This window comes from Cherax quadricarinatus, chromosome 37, assembly GCF_038502225.1.
Source record: "Cherax quadricarinatus isolate ZL_2023a chromosome 37, ASM3850222v1, whole genome shotgun sequence".
Lineage (NCBI taxonomy): Eukaryota > Metazoa > Arthropoda > Malacostraca > Decapoda > Parastacidae > Cherax > Cherax quadricarinatus.
Genome location: NC_091328.1, coordinates 5,341,768 through 5,360,181, shown reverse-complemented (window position 1 = coordinate 5,360,181; position 18,414 = coordinate 5,341,768). Strand labels below are relative to the sequence as shown.

Below are 18,414 nucleotides of genomic sequence, written 5' to 3'. Positions count from 1 at the left end.
TACAACAGTCTAGAAGCATACACATATAAAGATACACAACATATCCCTCCAAACTGCCAATATCCCAAACCCCTCCTTTAAAGTGCAGGCATTGTACTTCCCATTTCCAGGACTCAAGTCCGACTATATGAAAATAACCGGTTTCCCTGAATCCCTTCACTAAATATTACCCTGCTCACACTCCAACAGATCGTCAGGTCCCAAGTACCATTCGTCTCCATTCACTCCTATCTAACACGCTCACGCACGCTTGCTGGAAGTCCAAGCCCCTTACCCACAAAACCTCCTTTACCCCCTCTCTCCAACCCTTTCGAGGACGACCCCTCCCCCGCCTTCCTTCCCCTATAGATTTATATGCTTTCCATGTCATTCTACTTTGATCCATTCTCTCTAAATGACCAAACCACCTCAACAACCCCTCCTCTGCCCTCTGACTAATACTTTTATTAACTCCACACCTTCTCCTAATTTCCACACTCCGAATTTTCTGCATAATATTTACACCACACATTGCCCTTAAACAGGACATCTCCACTGCCTCCAACCGTCTCCTCGCTGCTGCATTTACCACCCAAGCTTCACACCCATATAAGAGTGTTGGTACTACTATACTTTCATACATACCCTTCTTTGCCTCCATAGATAACGTTTTTTGACTCCACATATACCTCAACGCACCACTCACCTTTTTTCCCTCATCAATTCTATGATTAACCTCATCCTTCATAAATCCATCCGCCGACACGTCAACTCCCAAGTATCTGAAAACATTCACTTCTTCCATACTCCTCCTCCCCAATTTGATATCCAATTTTTCTTTATCCAAATCATTTGACACCCTCATCACCTTACTCTTTTCTATGTTCACTTTCAACTTTCTACCTTTACACACATTCCCAAACTCATCCACTAACCTTTGCAATTTTTCTTTAGAATCTCCCATAAGCACAGTATCATCAGCAAAAAGTAACTGTGTCAATTCCCATTTTGAATTTGATTCCCCATAATTTAATCCCACCCCTCTCCCAAACACCCTAGCATTTACTTCCTTTACAACCCCATCTATAAATATATTAAACAACCATGGTGACATTACACATCCCTGTCTAAGACCTACTTTTACCGGGAAGTAGTCTCCCTCTCTTCTACACACCCTAACCTGAGCCTCACTATCCTCATAAAAACTCTTTACAGCATTTAATAACTTACCACCTATTCCATATACTTGCAACATCTGCCACATTGCTCCTCTATCCACTCTATCATATGCCTTTTCTAAATCCATAAATGCAATAAAAACTTCCCTATCTTTATCTAAATACTGTTCACATATATGCTTCAATGTAAACACCTGATCTACACATCCCCTACCCACTCTAAAACCTCCTTGCTCATCCGCAATCCTACATTCTGTCTTACCTCTAATTCTTTCAATTATAACCCTACCGTACACTTTTCCTGGTATACTCAGTAAGCTTATTCCTCTATAATTTTTACAGTCTCTTTTGTCCCCTTTCCCTTTATATAAAGGGACTATACATACTCTCCGCCAATCCCTAGGTACCTTCCTCTCTTTCATACATTTATTAAACAAAAGTACCAACCACTCCAACACTATATCCCCCCCTGCTTTTAACATTTCTGTCATGATCTCATCAGTTCCAGCTGCTTTACCCCCTTTCATTTTACGTAATGCCTCACGTACCTCCCCCACACTTACATTCTGCTCTTCTTCACTCCTAAAAGATGGTATACCTCCCTGACCAGTGCATGAAATTACTGCCTCTGTTTCTTCCTTAACATTTAAAAGTTCCTCAAAATATTCTCGCCATCTACCCAATACCTCCATCTCCCCATCTACTAAATCCCCTACTCTGTTTTTAACTGACAAATCCATATTTTCCCTAGGCTTTCTTAACTTGTTTAACTCACTCCAAAATTTTTTCTTATTTTCATTAAAATTTCTTGACAGTGCCTCTCCCACTCTATCATCTGCTCTCCTTTTGCACTCTCTCACCACTCTTTACCTTTCTTTTACTCTCCATATACTCTGCTCTTCTTATAACACTTCTGCTTTGTAAAAACCTCTCATAAGCTACCTTTTTCTCTTTTATCACACGCTTTACTTCATCATTCCACCAATCACTCCTCTTTCCTCCTGCCCCCACCCTCCTATAACCACAAACTTATGCCCCACATTCTAATACTGCATTTTTAAAACTATTCCAACCCTCTTCAACCCCCCCACTACTCATCTTTGCACTAGCCCACCTTTCTGCCAATAGTCGCTTATATCTCACCCGAACTTCCTCCTCCCTTAGTTTATACACTTTCACCTCCCTCTTACTTGTTGTTGCCACCTTCCTCTTTTCCCATCTACCTCTTACTCTAACTGTAGCTACAACTAAATAATGATCCAGTATATCAGTTGCCCCTCTATAAACATGTACATCCTGGAGCCTACCCATCAACCTTTTATCCACCAATACATAATCTAATAAACTACTTTCATTACGTGCTACATCATACCTTGTATATTTATTTATTCTCTTTTTCATAAAATATGTATTACTTATTACCAAATTTCTTTCTACACATATCTCAATTAAATGCTCCCCATTTACAATTACCCCTGGCACCCCCAGATTTACCTACTACTACCTCCATAACATTTTTACCCACTTTAGCATTGAAATCCCCAAGCACCATTACTCTCACACTTGATTCAAAACTCCCCACGCATTCACTCAACATTTCCCAAAATCTCTCTCTCTCCTCTACACTTCTCTCTTCTCCAGGTGCATACACGCTTATTATAACCCACTTTTCACATCCAATCTTTATTTTACTCCACATAATCCTTGAATTAATACATTTATAGTCCCTCTTTTCCTGCCATAGTTTATCCTTCAACATTATTGCTACTCCTTCTTTAGCTCTAACTCTATTTGAAACCCCTGACCTAATCCCATTTATTCCTCTCCACTGAAACTCTCCCACCCCCTTCAGCTTTGTTTCACTTAAAGCCAGGACATCCAGCTTCTTCTCATTCATAACATCCACAATCATCTCTTTCTTATCATCTGCACAACATCCACGCACATTCAGACTTCCCACTTTGACAATTTTCTTCTTCTTATTCTTTTTAGTAATCTTTACAGGAAAAGGGGTTACTAGCCCATTGTTCCCGGCATTTTAGTTGACTTTTACAACACGCATGGCTTACGGAGGAAAGATTCTTATTCCACTTCCCCATGGATATAAAAGGAAAATTAATAAGACCAAGAACTATTAAGATAAAATTAAAGAAAACTCAGATGAGTGTGTATAAATAAATGTGTACATGTATGTGTAGTGTGACCTAAGTGTAAGTAGAAGTAGCAAGACATGCCTGTAATCTTGCATATTTATGAGACAGACAAAAGACATCAGCAATCCTACCATCATGTAAAACAATCACAGGCTTTCGTTTTACACTCACTTGGCAGGACGGTAGTACCTCCCTGGGTGGTTGCTGTCTACCAACCTACTACCTATAATATATATATATAAAATGTATAATATATATATATAAATATATATATAAATATAATATATAATATAATATATATACGTATATATATATATATATATATATATATATATATATATATATATATATATATATATATATATATATATATATATATATATATACAGTGGACCCCCGCTTAACGAACTTTTTTCACTCCGGTAGTATGTTCAGGTGCCAGTACTGACCGAATTTTTCCCCATAAGGAATATTGTGAAGTAGATTAGTCCATTTCAGACCCCCAAACATACACGTACAAACGCACTTACATAAATACACTTACATAATTGGTCGCATTTGGAGGTGAGCGTTAAGCGGGGGTCCACTGTATATATATATATATATATATATATATATATATATATATATATATATATATTATGTAATATTTATTTATTTATTTATTTATTTTAATGTTTGTGATATTTATATAATCCATCCCATGCAATAGGTTGGAGTATGCCTTGTCAGATAGATCTTGAAAGTGGTGTCCCTGATGCTCGGTCACTTAAAGATATTTAATTTTAGTGTTCACTTTTTTTCTGAAGCATATCCACTTCTGGTAATCTTTTATATCATATATTGTAAAACTTCCATCTTATCCATTCCATGGGAAAAACAGGTATTTTTTGTTCATATTATTAATTCAGTTTCTAATAGATTAAAATGTAATTTAGGTAAATTCTTTTTCTCAAGGTTTTGCAATGGAGACGGTTATATATGGAACAAATTTGAAAGAAGCTTTATTTTGACAATTAACTCTCAATAAGTTAACCCAGTATAATACAAGCAAACCTACCCTAACCTAAACCAGCTATAAAATTGCCTGTTAGGTTGGGTAACGTTTGGTTAGGTTGTATAAACAAATCTGTTTATTTTCGTAGGCATTAAATTTCAATACATATCTCAGTCGCATAATGCACTGAATACTTCAGAATTTACATAAAAGCACACATGGGCATAAAGTAAACGTTGATCCAAAATTCTATAAGGGGCAGCTGCCCTCTTGCATCTATAGTGGGTATGGCCTTGGAAGGTTTGACCTCTGACATGGTCAGTTCCTCTACCTATGCTTCTGTTACTGTTCCATTCTCACAATTTTCCTCATTTTGTCAACAGTGGATAGCTGTAGTTCATGGACAAATCTGCATCAATTTAAAGCACACGTCATAATGTTCTTGATATGTCTCTCTTTGTTTTTCATAAAAAAAAAAATCGGTGAAATGCACTTTTACAATAGTATGGACAAGTGTACATTTTATGTAAATGATTATCTTGAGTCTGCAGGTGGTACATGAATAACCCACAAGAATATTCTGTACTTTTTGTGGTATTTTATTTAGAATTTTCTTTGAGCTGTCAAATTGAACAAATGTTGAAACCAGTAATATTTCTTCTTGTTTTTTTTTTTAGTACCCCCTTAATTTTGCTTATTCTAGTATGAGTAAGTATTGTGCTAGTCTTGTTTATGATTACAATATTGACATTATTGCTAATAAAATATAATTAACCAATTATTTTTTTTGTTTTCTAGGCTTAAAGAGTTGGGTCTTCGTCTGAACTGGTCAGGCGGTGTTGGGGTGAGTGCGGTGGCAGGGCTGAGGGAAAATATCCGACAGGTGGCAATTGGGCCATCACACATTGCGGTCCTCACTGATGATGGCCGTGTGGCTCGTCTGGTCTTTTCTATCAACACAGATGCTTTGGATCTCAACAAAGCAGACCACAAACAGGGGTAAGCAAGTACAGTATTTTGCTGATCCAGTGGCATGTTCTTGGATATTGATTGAGAAATTGGCTAAATTACTTGGGGTAATACAGAACGTTAGACCAGAGCTTTTTAGAAACTACAACTTTCAAGGATTTACTCAAAAAAATTTTTTTTTCCAGAAAGTGGCATGTAAACTATATTTGATTGTGTATAATCATTTTCCCACTATAGTCACAATAGCCACAAGGCAGCAGAGATAGGCAATTACAATGCAGATTTCACTGGTTTCATGAGACTTTTACAGAACTTTACTTACATGAGAGATCAGCATTTTGGGGGGGGGGTATTTCTACTGTACTGTATTTTAGATTTTAGTTATTGCCTATGTGTTGTTAACTTTTTGTAGCTTCAAGAGCAGAGCTATGCTGTGGTGTCTCATCTTTGATATAATTTTTGTATAATTTTCTTAAAATCTGCAATGGTTGTACTACTGATTACCACCTCTTAAAATTTCGTCTTGGTCAACCACTGTTTGCAAAGAAAAATTTTGATATCCTTTTGGCTCCATGTTTTCTTCGGTTTCCAACTGTGGCCTCTTGCTGTTTCTGCTGCAGGTAGTAAGAAATATTCTCTATCTTCTCTTTAACCCTTACAGGGTCGGCAGGCCCTCTCCTAGACTTGTTCTCAGGGTCGGAAATTTTTCGAAAAAAATTATTTTTTCTTATGAAATGATAAAGAATGTTTTCCCGATCATAATGACACCAAAAGTATGAAAGTATGAATTATGCTCTCATGAAGTTAGTGGTCTCGATGATGTTTATGCACCGGCAATTTCGCCCACTTTGAGCCCTATTATCTGTCAATTCCAATGTACCAGTCGACAAAAATCATACCTATTTCACTTGAACTCCATTTTGTCTATCGAATGAGTACAAGAAACCACCCATTTACCGATTTCAACTAACCAGTAACTTGGTCAAAAATTGGCAATTTTGCCAATTTCACACAAATTTCAAAAGATGCCAATTTCCAAATAGGGTCCAGAATAAACAAGACAGACATTCCTGGCACTAAAATAACATTTCCTCTGTTGATTACTCACGTCCCCAGGCCTCTGCTATGTTTCTTTTGCTTTCCACTTTGAATTTTTATTCTCACAAAGAATAGAAGATTTGTGTTATGCAGACTACTGCATTCATGTAGAAATGGTATAAATAATATCAGCACACTTGTGAAAGAATATTACTCACCAGTTGTTGTGTATTGGACGCGTGGCATGATTTGTTTACCTTTGAACTTTGGCAGAAATCGAACATTTCTGCTACTTTGAGCTCAATTTCAAGGTACTTTTCATTGTGAAACCAATCAAAAATCATCTCAGTTTCCATAATATGTCTTCCCATTCTATAAAATGAGACCAGGAAAACTAGAATACAACCATAAATAGCATACGAAAATACACTGCAAAGTCGCTGTTTTAAACCAAAAACACGGTAGGAGTTTTTTTTTTTTTCATTATGCACTGTGTGCTGCAGGATTTTTTTATACTGTGCACACTGACCACATAGACCCATTCTTTCATATGTAGGCCTACCAGCTTTCTCTCGCTAGATTTGAAGGCGCTAGAACTTATGCGTACTAGTACGGCACCAACCCTGGCGTGCAAGCCGTACTAGTATGGCACCAACCCTGAAAGGGTTAAAATCCTTTGTGATATATGTCTGCACTTTTCCTTCTAATAGTCAGTGAAGGTATCTTAAGTGTTTTCAGTCTTGACTCATAACTTGCACTAATAGCCTTTTATAGCTCTCTAGATTTTAGCTTACCGTTTTTTTTTTTTTTTTTTTTTTTTTTTTTTTTTTTTTTTTTGTGTGTGTGTGTGTGTGTGTGTGTGTGTGTGTGTGTGTGTGTGTGTGTGTGTGTGTGTGTGTGTGTGTATACTTACCTAATTGTACTCACCTAATTGTGGCTGCAGGGGTTGATACTCGGCTCCTGGCTCCTCCTCTTCACTGACTGCTGTTGGGCCCTCCCACTTCCTGCTCCTTGAGCTTTATCATACCTCGTCTTAAAACTATGTATTGTTCCTACCTCCACTACATCGCTTGCCAGACTATTCATGTGTGGGTGGGTGTTTGGGTGGGTGGGTGGGTGTTTTGTCATCACAGATCTGTTGCATATTATAATTTTAGCCTAATATATATAAACAGCTGTTTATAACTTCTCTATACATATATTTGAAAGCTAATTTTTAATTTGCCACAATAGCATATGAATTTCTCATATCGATCTTCTGTTGAGTTTGTTAATACCTCCTAGGTAATTCTCTCAAATACTTTCAATAATTTATAAAGTATAGATACATACTCTAGTATTTCGGATGTCTAGAATGTTAAAAGCTAGTACAGTGGACCCCCTCCTTATGATCAGCTCCCAACTCGAACAGTTATGTAAGTGTATTTTTGTAAGTGCTTTTGTACGTGTATTTTTGGGGGTCTGAAACGGACTAATCTAATTTACAGTATTCCTTATGGGAACAGATTCGTTCGGTAACTGCACCCGAACAGACTTCTGGAATGAATTAATATCATAAGTCGGGGGTCCACTGTATTTGGAGAGCCCATGAATGTATATTTTTTAGAATTGGAAAATTTTATTTTTGTAATAAAATTTCATGTTGAATTTTGTATAGTACAGTGCTGAACTTTTGCTTATTTTCTTTTACTGATTTTTCAAGAAATTGCGGTGGGTGAAGTATTTATTAACCATGAAGTGTGACAGTGTTATTCTTGGCAGAAGCTGCAACAAGAGCAGCAGTCAGAGCAGCACCAAGTTGACAGCTCGCATGTCGACTGGGGGCCGCCGCATTGTCCGTACTACCTCTGGGTCTGGGGGAGTGCGTGGGCGTGGTGCTGGGGTCATTATGGGCTCATCTCGTCCCATGTTACCAGCACAGTATGTCCCAGAGGAACTGATATCGCAGGCCCAGGTGGTGCTTCAGGGCAGGAGCCGCAACCTTATCATTAGGGAATTGCAGGTATGATTGTTGTTATTTGTTAAATTATGATTTTCATGTCTTATCAAATGCTTATCTGATATTAGGTAATATAAATTTAGAAAGTTTATCATTTAAGGAAGACTAAAAATAGTAATAATGTAAGCTACCACCTCAATGAATCCCTCTTCTTACAAGAGGAAATAAGGTGTCCAAGATAATGTATGTATGTAGTATGCATGTATATGTATGTATGTAGTATGCATGTATATGTATGTATGTAGTATGCATGTATATGTATGTATGTAGTATGCATGTATATGTATGTAGTGTGCATGTATATGTATGCATGTAGTGTGCATGTATATGTATGCATGTAATGTGCATGTATATGTGTGTATGTAGTGTGCATGTATATGTATGTATGTAGTGTGCATGTATATGTATGCATGTAATGTGCATGTATATGTGTGTATGTAGTGTGCATGTATATGTATGTATGTAGTGTGCATGTATATGTATGTATGTAGTGTGCATGTATATGTATGTAGTGTGCATGTATATGTATGTATGTAGTGTGCATGTATATGTATGTAGTGTGCATGTGTATGCATGTATGTAGTGTGCATGTGTATGCATATATGTAGTGTGCACGTATATGTAGTGTGCATGTATGTATGTACTCACCTAGTTGAGGTTGCGGGGGTCGAGTCCGAGCTCCTGTGTGTGTGTGTGTGTGTGTGTGTGTATGTATGTATGCACTTTTCACAGTTTGCAATTGTTTTTGTTAATTGTGCTAAGAAGTATTCTTTATCAGTTATATGGTGTCTTCTTTTTTTTTTTTTTTTTTTTTTTTTTTTTTTTTTTTTTTTTTTTTTTTTTTTTTTTTATGCTGCATAGTGTTCACTCTTTTTAATTCCCATCAGGAAATGAAGACTTTCAGGGTTTTCAGTTGCTCTTCATGATATATTTTTTAATTGGAGAAATCATTATGTATAATTTGTTAACTTTTCAGTTTAATCACATTTATTTTCTTGGTGGAAACCCCACACTACTATTGCATATTAAAATTTTGGTTTGATGAATGTTGGTAATCTTTCACCAATTTCCACTCCTTCAATTCTAGATACTGTGTATTTTTTTTGCATTGTTGTTGAAGAAGCTTATCTACTTTATATATTTTTGTTTTATTATCATATAGAAAGCTAATATCATATTAACAGAAAATGAAAGTTCAGTGTGTTTTGTTGTAACATGCTAAGTAATAAAATGCAAAAAATATTATGCAGTGTAAGTAATTTTAATGTGTGTGTGTACTCGCCCAGTTGTGGTTGCAGGGGTCAAGTTACAGCTCCTGGCCCCACCTCTTCACTGGTCACTACCAGGTCATTCTTCCTGCTCCATGCACTTTATCATACAGCTTCTTAAAGCTTTTTATGGATCCTGCCCCCACTATATCACTTCCCAGACTGTTCCACTTCCTGACAACTCTGTGACCAAAGAAATACTTCCTGACATCCCTGTGATTCATCTGAGCCTTCAACTTCCAACTGTGACCCCTTGTTGCTGTGTCCCATCTCTGGAACATCCTGTCTCTGTCCGCCTTGTCGATTCCTCACAGTATTTTATATGCCGTTATCATATCCCCCCCATCTCTCCTGTCTTCCAGTGTTGTCAGATTGATTTCCCTTAACCTCTCCTTGTAGGACATACTTCTTAGCTCTGGGACTAGTCTTGTTGCGAACCTTTGCACTTTCTCAAGTTTCCTTGTGAGCTTGGCTAAGTGTTGGGTCCAAACTGGTGCTGTATACTCCAATATGGGCCTAACGTACACAGTGTACAGGGTCCTGAATGATTCCTTATTAAGATGTTGGAATACTGTTCTTAGGTTTGCTAGGCGCCCGTATGCTGCAACAGTTACTTGGCTGATGTGCGCCTCAGGAGATGTGCCTGGTGTTATGCTCACCCTAAGATCCTTTTCCTTGAGTGAGATTTGTAGTCTCTGGCACCTTAGACTGTACTCTGTCTGCTGTCTTCTTTGCCCTTCCCCAGTCTTTATGACTTTGTACTTGGTAGGGTTGAACTCCAGGAGCCAGTTGCTGGACCAAGCCTGCAGCCTGTCCAGATCCCTTTGTAGTTCTGCCTGGTCCTCGACCAATTGAATTCTTCTCATCAACTTCAAGTCATCTGCAAACTGGGACACTTCGGAGTCTATTCCTTCCATCATGTCATTCACAAATACGTACCAGAAACAGCACCGGTCCTAGGACTGATTCCCTGTGGAACCCTGCTTATTACAGGCACCCACTCTGACACCTCACCATGTGTGTGTGTGTGTGTGTGTGCGCGCATGCGTGTGTGTGCTGAAAGTATATATATCATTCATTATGAACATTAATATTTTCTCATTTCTCTGAAACCTGTTCTGTAGCTTAATATTAAAGGTTTTTACTCTTGTATATATGTTGTCAAGGGTAAAAACCTTATTTCTTTTAAAGGTACGATACTTAAAATGTAAAACGTGGTTTTTAATGTATAATGGGTGTGTATTTGTGTTAATCATATTATAATATATGTGATAATACATATAAACCACAACAGAGAACCAACCTTGATGTGAACCTGGCGGTGAACAATTTATTGTCACGTGACGATGAAGACGTTGAGGAGCCAGAGGAGAGTGGTGATTCCTATGTGCCAGAAGACCTCATTTCCCTCCTAGATGCTGGCATTTCTGTTGCTGCCGACCATCCCTCTGTTATAATCGATGCAGATGCCATGTTCTCCGATGATATGTTTGGGTATTCTTCAGTTCGCAGGTGAAGGAAAAATTTTGTTAATGTAAATTTTGTTTTGTAGTGTGTTTGTATTGTTTTTAAAGTTTTTATAGTGTTTTTGTAATAGCTTGCATTATTTTCCTGCAGTGTTTGTCACATTTTTGTAGTATTTTTAGTGTTTTATTGTATTTTTGTAGCATTTTTAACCCTTTCACTGTCGAGAGCCCTGATCACAAACTTGCTCTCAGTGTTGAAATATATATATATATATATATATATATATATATATATATATATATATATATATATATATATAATTATATATATATATATATATATATATATATATATATATATATATATATATATATATATATATATATATATATATATATATATATATATATATATATATATATATATATATATATATATATATATATATATATATATATATATATATATATATATATATATATATATATATATATATATATATATATATATATATATATATATATATATATATATATATATATATATATATATATATATATATATATATATATATATATATATATATATATATATATATATATATATATATATTACTTTTTCTTACCAAAATCTTGAGAATACTTTTCTGAGTGTTTTAAAAGAAATAAAAGGATTTACGATCAGTACTTTCCGAGATATAGAGATGTGAAGTTGACAAAGTGAACTGCTTATGGCAACATCGGCGACTACCGCTCACTCAGTAATATTGTTTTTACTTTTATTCTATTTTTTCGTTTCTAATATTTTATTTTTTCAAGTAACTCTTGTGGTCTGAGAGACCAATATAATGCATAGTGTATATATATCCACTCGTATGCAACACAATAACTGCATGAACATTGTTATCATTATATTGTTAACAAAACTTGTTTACACAAACCCACGCTGCCTTCCCCACCCACACTGTCTTCCCCACCACCCATGCTGCCTTCCTCCCCATCCACACTGTCTTTCCCACCACCCATTCTGGAAATAAGTCTCTGATTTTTTTGGGTTATCCCAAGTTCTCTACACATGCTACTATATATGATAATCTATCTAACTGTATTTGTGTACATCTTCCAAACCACCCATGCTGTCTTCCCCACCCACACCATCTTCCCCACTATCCACACTGCCTTCCCCACCACCCATGCTGCCTTCCCCACCACCCATGCTGCCTTCCCCACCACCCTTGCTGCCTTCCTCACTACACATGCTGCCTTCCCCACACCCACACTGTCTTCCCACCACCTATTCTGGAAATAAGTCACTTTGACTTTTTTGGGTTATCCTAGGTTCTCTACACATACTACTATGTATCTGTATTCGTGTATACCTGAATAAACTTTCACACCGTCTTCCCAACCACCCATGCTGTCTTCCCCACCCACATCACCTTCCCCACCATCCACGCTGCCTTCCCCACCACCCACACTGTCTTCCCTTTTCACTATCTGTATCTGGTGTCCTGGGCATTGCTTTTAGTCACAAACTCCTCAAAACCATGAAATTCATCTTCACTGGCACTTCCATCTGTGTTAGAACTATCACTTGGGAAGGGAAGAGTCCCAAGTTTGCCGGGGAGTAAAGTATTTCTTACCACTAGGCATGGTGAACATGAACAAGGACTACTGAAATGGCATTTCCATAATGCACCACTTGCTCCCCGATTTGTTTTTATACTGCGCACACTGACCACACAGACCCATTCTCTCACAAGTAGGTCTACCAGCTTTCTCCCGCTAGATTTGAAGCCGCTAGAATTTTGGCGTAGTACTACGACACCAACACTGGCTTTCAAGCCGTAGTACTACGGCACTGACAGTGAAAAGGTTAATTATAATGGTTACAGGATTTTCTTTTTTTTTAATCAAGGGGTCTTACTTTACTAGGCTAAAAATAGTGTGATTTCTGCTGATTAGGAACTGGAGTTTATGTATGTGTATACCTGTTAAAGTTTATGGGGGTTGAACTCCAGCATTTGGTACTTCCTTTTAATTTTTGTGTGACTGATACCAAATAGCTCAGTCATGTCTTTTTGAAAATCTGATGGAATGAATTTCAGTTGTATCATTGCTCAGGTCATTTCACTTTTTTACCACAATTTAATTGAAGAAATTATTTTGAGATCTCTCTCATTTGGATATGTAATTTCCAACCCTGGCCTTTTGTAATACTGTTATACAAGATAAAAACATACTTTGCCACACCCCTAGACTAAGCTATTTTTTTTTTCCAATGAACCTGCCATATTCCACCGAGGCAGGGTGACCTAAAAAGAAAAACGAAAGTTTTTCCTTTTAAAATTTAGTAATTTATACAGGAGAAGGGGGTTACTAGCACCTTGCTTCTGGCAGCTAAGTTGTTCATCATGGCAAAAAACAGAGGGTACACTACACATTGATAAACTCTGTAGGTGGGGAAGTGGAGTAATATTACAGTGGATAGTGAACTGATGTGACCTGAGGACAAAAACGCGCAACATCAGTGACCTATCGTAGACCTTCATTTGTCAGTGAAACATAGTAGAAACCACCTAGCCTCAGGCCATTTAAAAATTAATGTGTGGTGTAAATATTATGCAGAAAATTCGGAGTGTGGAAATTAGGAGAAGGTGTGGAGTTAATAAAAGTATTAGTCAGAGGGCAGAAGAGGGGTTGTTGAGGTGGTTTGGTCATTTAGAGAGAATGGATCAAAGTAGAATGACATGGAAAGCATGTAAATCTATAGGGAAAGGAAGGCGGGGTAGGGGTCGTCCTCGAAAGGGTTGGAGAGAGGGTGTAAAGGAGGTTTTGTGGGCAAGGGGCTTGGACTTCCAGCAAGCGTGCGTGAGCGTGTTAGATAGGAGTGAATGGAGACGAATGGTACTTGGGACCTGACGATCTGTTGGAGTGTGAGCAGGGTAATATTTAGTGAAGGGATTCAGGGAAACCGGTTATTTTCATATAGTCGGACTTGAGTCCTGGAAATGGGAAGTACAATGCCTGCACTTTAAAGGAGGGGTTTGGGATATTGGCAGTTTGGAGGGATATGTTGTGTATCTTTATATGTGTATGCTTCTAGACTGTTGTATTCTGAGCACCTCTGCAAAAACAGTGATAATGTGCGAGTGTGGTGAAAGTGTTGAATGATGATGAAAGTATTTTCTTTTTGGGGATTTTCTTTCTTTTTTGGGTCACCCTGCCTCGGTGGGAGACGGCCGACTTGTTGAAAAAAAAAAAAAAAAAAAAAATTAGATTATGAATGAATCCGTTTGTGCCTTTTGTTTAATAGGGGAACTGTGGATAATTCTTACAAACTTCAAACAAGAAGTTCTATACACTGCTTTGAAAATGTCAGTCCACAAGTGGATAATTGGTGATTGTGCAAGGGATTTCTTACATAGTAATTCTATCAGAATAGCCTTTTTGGTGAGGTGGTACTAGATTTCACTAGATGCTAAGATTGTTGCACCTTTTTTTTATGCTCAAGCTTAATATGGTGACATTTAAATCTTCAGTCGATCTGGTGGAAGCCGTGGGCGAGCAGGTGAGAGAGATCGTGAGGGTTCTGCTGGATCTACTGGCTCGGAACACCGTGCAGACAGAGAACTTAGGTGGCGTGACCGTCACTACTCGGGACCCCGTAAGTGGCTCTCGAACGCGCTGCTGTCGGTTAGAGTCACGCAACCCCATACAGGTTTGTTTATACCAGGCTGAATAAGCTAAATGAGGTTTGTTTGTTTTGGGATAAGTATACTTAAAATTGTTTTTTTTGTAGCTGATGAAAAATAATACAGCAAAGTTCTTTTAATAGAAGGGTGTAAACCGTTCCTCAGTTGTGGGGATAATTTGTGATTGAAATTTAAGGTGAAAAACATAATTAAGTGAAAATCATTTTGTCTTTTACCAGTACGACTGTGCATAGTATCTATACTACAACTTACGTTTTATATGTTATGAGAAAGAAATTATGAGGATGGACTTTTGAGTTTGTGAGGGATGGCCTATAGCAAGCATTTAGTACAACCAGTCAGATTGAAAAATACTTATGTCCTTATACAAATAATGATACTCTGGTACAGAAAGTAATGTGATGAACACACTTAGCTCAAATAGTTAATTAAGACCTACTCAAAGTCCAGATCTGCAAAGACACCTGATCTGAGAAGTGTGACATAAATTGTCATGATGTTCCCACGTGAACAACCGAGTCTGGCTGGTAACCCATTGGTTGTTATGCCATTGCCCTTGATTCGTGTCGCAGTGCTCAGAGTGCACTTAGTGTTTAGACATGACATTTTTTAATCAAACCACGGAACGGGTGGGATTTGAACCCCTGGCAAGCGAATCATAAAACTCACGGCCAGTGCCTAAGCCACTGAACTAGCTGAGTCATGACTTATTTTTTTAAAATAACTACATTAGTCTATAGTCTCCTGTTCTAAACATAGCAGTAAAAGGCATGATACTGCTATGGATTTGACCTTTAAAAAGTAATGAATGAAAAGTCTTCATAAATAAAGGAGAGGAGGAAGACAATGAAAAAAATGTAAGGGAGAATATAATAAAGAAATTTGTAATGTAGCTACAAAGTTGTATTAACACCTACATACAGAGTTTTGGAGAGGGCACTGATTTGTGATAGTAACTGTTACCATGTTTAAATTTAAGATGAACAGTTTTCACTTTTTTCTTCGTAATAGTGTAAATGTATAGCTTGCACTGGTATTTTAAAAATATTTTTATGAATAACTTATTGTACTGTTATTGTCTTGGCACATGACTGTTAGTGGAAGAAAAATAGACAAAAAAAAACAAACATAATTCAATGGCAGCACAAGAAGTTGGTGTGAACTCAAGAATATCTTTAATAGAAATGATCTGTTTAGTTTTCAAATGCAATAATTTTGTAACTGTTACAGAAACGGGAAAGAAAAAAGATTCCCTTCTACCAGATGCCATTGATGTGGCAGACAGTCTGCAGTACTGGCCAGAGAGACAAGGAAACCAGTCAGTCCCACGGTTCTCACACATCGCTGCTCTCCATTCTGAACTGGTGGCCGTGTCTACCACAGGGCAGCTGTACCAGTGGCGTTGGGCAGACAAAGATCCTTACGTGCACCCTGAGGTATTGAATTCTAAACTGATTTTGTTTACCCCTTTATTTATATTATTTATTAAATGTTTGCTACATTTTTGGAAAACATGTAAACTGAAGTATTTGCACCTCATGGCAAGGCAGTGATAGTGAATGATGGTAAAGGTGTTTCTTCTTTTTCAGGTCACTCTACCTTGGTGGGAGATGGCCATTGTGTTTAAAAAAAAAAAAAGACAAGTGTGTTTTAATGTTTATTAATGTAGGCTTATCTTTCTGGGCATCAGCTACCAAGTGTGCATCATCCAAAAGCAGTGCCTCTTGGACTAGCTGGGGAGAGAGTGGTGGCCATTAGTGCTGCTGGTGTCAGGTGCAGTGTTGCAACAGAATCTGGTCGTGTGGCTACTTGGCTTGATGAGACCTTAGCTGATGTAGCTACTAAACTAGAACAACCTGCACAAACATTTCCAGAGGTATGATTGTGATGTCTTTTCTTATTGTAGGTATAATTTCCCAGAATTTATGGGAAAATGTACAGTGCCTTTCATTATACAGTAATGTAAGTGGGCTTTATTTTTACTTAAGACTGTTGTAAACTGCCTACTTAAATTCATATTTGTTGTTTTATATTGTTCTTTATTATATTTTTGGTTGAAAGTTTTCTATATATTGGGGTTCTTGGCTTATCCTAAATACATAATTTCATTCCAGTGTAAATGGTGCAAAAAAACTTTGTTTAAAATATATTCTTCACGTCATGGAAGATATCTTTATATTGGTGAAGTGCTCTTGGGACAAGGAATTGGACCTCCCCTTCCCTTGGATCAAACTTATTTATATGCCATACCCCAGGCACTATTATTAATGATGAATTGCTGTACTTGCCTATTTGGTATCCTCATCTCATAGGAATGTAAAATGGAAGCTTGTTGAGTTTTGCACTTTGGCAGTATTGCTGATCTATTGTTTATTGTAATCACTTAAAGAGGGCAGGTAATTTTTAGAAATTTTTATTCATATTCAATATGCACTTTAATTTCCTACAAGTCTACCTTTTCACAAGTGACTGGTCATTCTACCTAATGAATGTTCATTACTTTCCAAAGTTCCCTTCATGCTTTGTGCTCTTGTTTATAAAATAAATCATAAAATATAGCTTGGTTTATTTATAACTTTTTTTTGTAATTCTAGTTACAGAATGACCGCATATTGTCGCTTCACACTTGTCAGCTGTACACGTGTGCCTGGTGTGAATCTGGGTCACTCTTCTGGTGGGGGGTGTTGCCATTTAACCAACGGAAAAAACTTTGGGAAAAATTTCGCAGCAAAAGTCGCAAACAACGTTCAGAGATCACAGAGGGAGTTCAGGTAAGTCACTATTTTTAACTGGCTTACTTCTTCTTTTAAAACAATTTAAAATGTAATGTTTATTTTACCACAGTCAGCAGTGTTAAAAACAAAGCTGTATAATTCTCACATATCACATGAAGTGAAGTAATTATGTACCATCAAGAAGTTACAGCAGGGCTGACTAACCATTTTGTGCAAGTGGGTTATATTAACATTTCAGATTTGTATGGAGCTGCACTTGAAAAAAAGTAAAAAGCAGAAGTGGGTATTTAACAACTCGCATTTGAACCAAATAAACTTGAAAATCAATGACTTATTTATTGTTAACATCATGATCATTGTCAGTTGACCCTGATTTGAAATAAGCCTTTATGTGCAATCTGTATATCATTGAAGTATAATGCATCCTAAGGGCCATGAATTTGTGGTCTTTGAGTTATATGGTATAAGCTACAGTATTGTTCATAAATTGCAGGTGGGAATGCGATCATCACCGATGTATCACTCTGGAGCTTTGGCATTCTCAACATCTGGTGGTGTTCCCAAGATTGGTCAGCTTCTGAATGCTGCCTGGAATCTCAGTGATACATGCAGGTCTGTTTGACTCTTAGTAAATATTCCTTTCAAGGGTGTTCATTGTTTTATTAAAATGTATTTTCTTATTTTCTCATTACTTGTTACTTTGCTAATTTTTTATATTCAGTTTTACAGGTATTACTTAAACATGTATTTGTTGTTTGGCACTATCATGCACTATAAATTTGCAGCACTAGGACTTATCTGGGAAAAGTAATACATGTATGAATTATGTTAAATTTTGTATTTTTTATATCCATATACTGAAGTTTATCTTTCTTGCTTCTGTAGTTTTTTTTTATAAACAGATGTGTATTGACCA

The 18,414-nt window shown here is 37.0% G+C and overlaps 1 protein-coding gene across 4 annotated transcripts in view; it reads left to right on the top strand.

Annotated features, from left to right (window-relative positions):
* Nucleotides 1-18,414, top strand: part of hyd (E3 ubiquitin-protein ligase hyd) — a 112,200-nt gene that overhangs the window by 4,731 nt on the left and 89,055 nt on the right. For all 4 annotated transcript variants that reach the window (XM_070091806.1, XM_070091807.1, XM_070091809.1 and 1 more), the window contains exons 2-9: nucleotides 5,106-5,306; nucleotides 8,076-8,316; nucleotides 10,876-11,093; nucleotides 14,590-14,768; nucleotides 15,994-16,199; nucleotides 16,454-16,639; nucleotides 17,358-17,534; nucleotides 17,992-18,110. In XM_070091806.1, coding sequence (XP_069947907.1) covers nucleotides 5,106-5,306; nucleotides 8,076-8,316; nucleotides 10,876-11,093; nucleotides 14,590-14,768; nucleotides 15,994-16,199; nucleotides 16,454-16,639; nucleotides 17,358-17,534; nucleotides 17,992-18,110 — 1,527 coding nt within the window. The remainder of the gene's footprint in view (nucleotides 1-5,105; nucleotides 5,307-8,075; nucleotides 8,317-10,875; nucleotides 11,094-14,589; nucleotides 14,769-15,993; nucleotides 16,200-16,453; nucleotides 16,640-17,357; nucleotides 17,535-17,991; nucleotides 18,111-18,414) is intronic.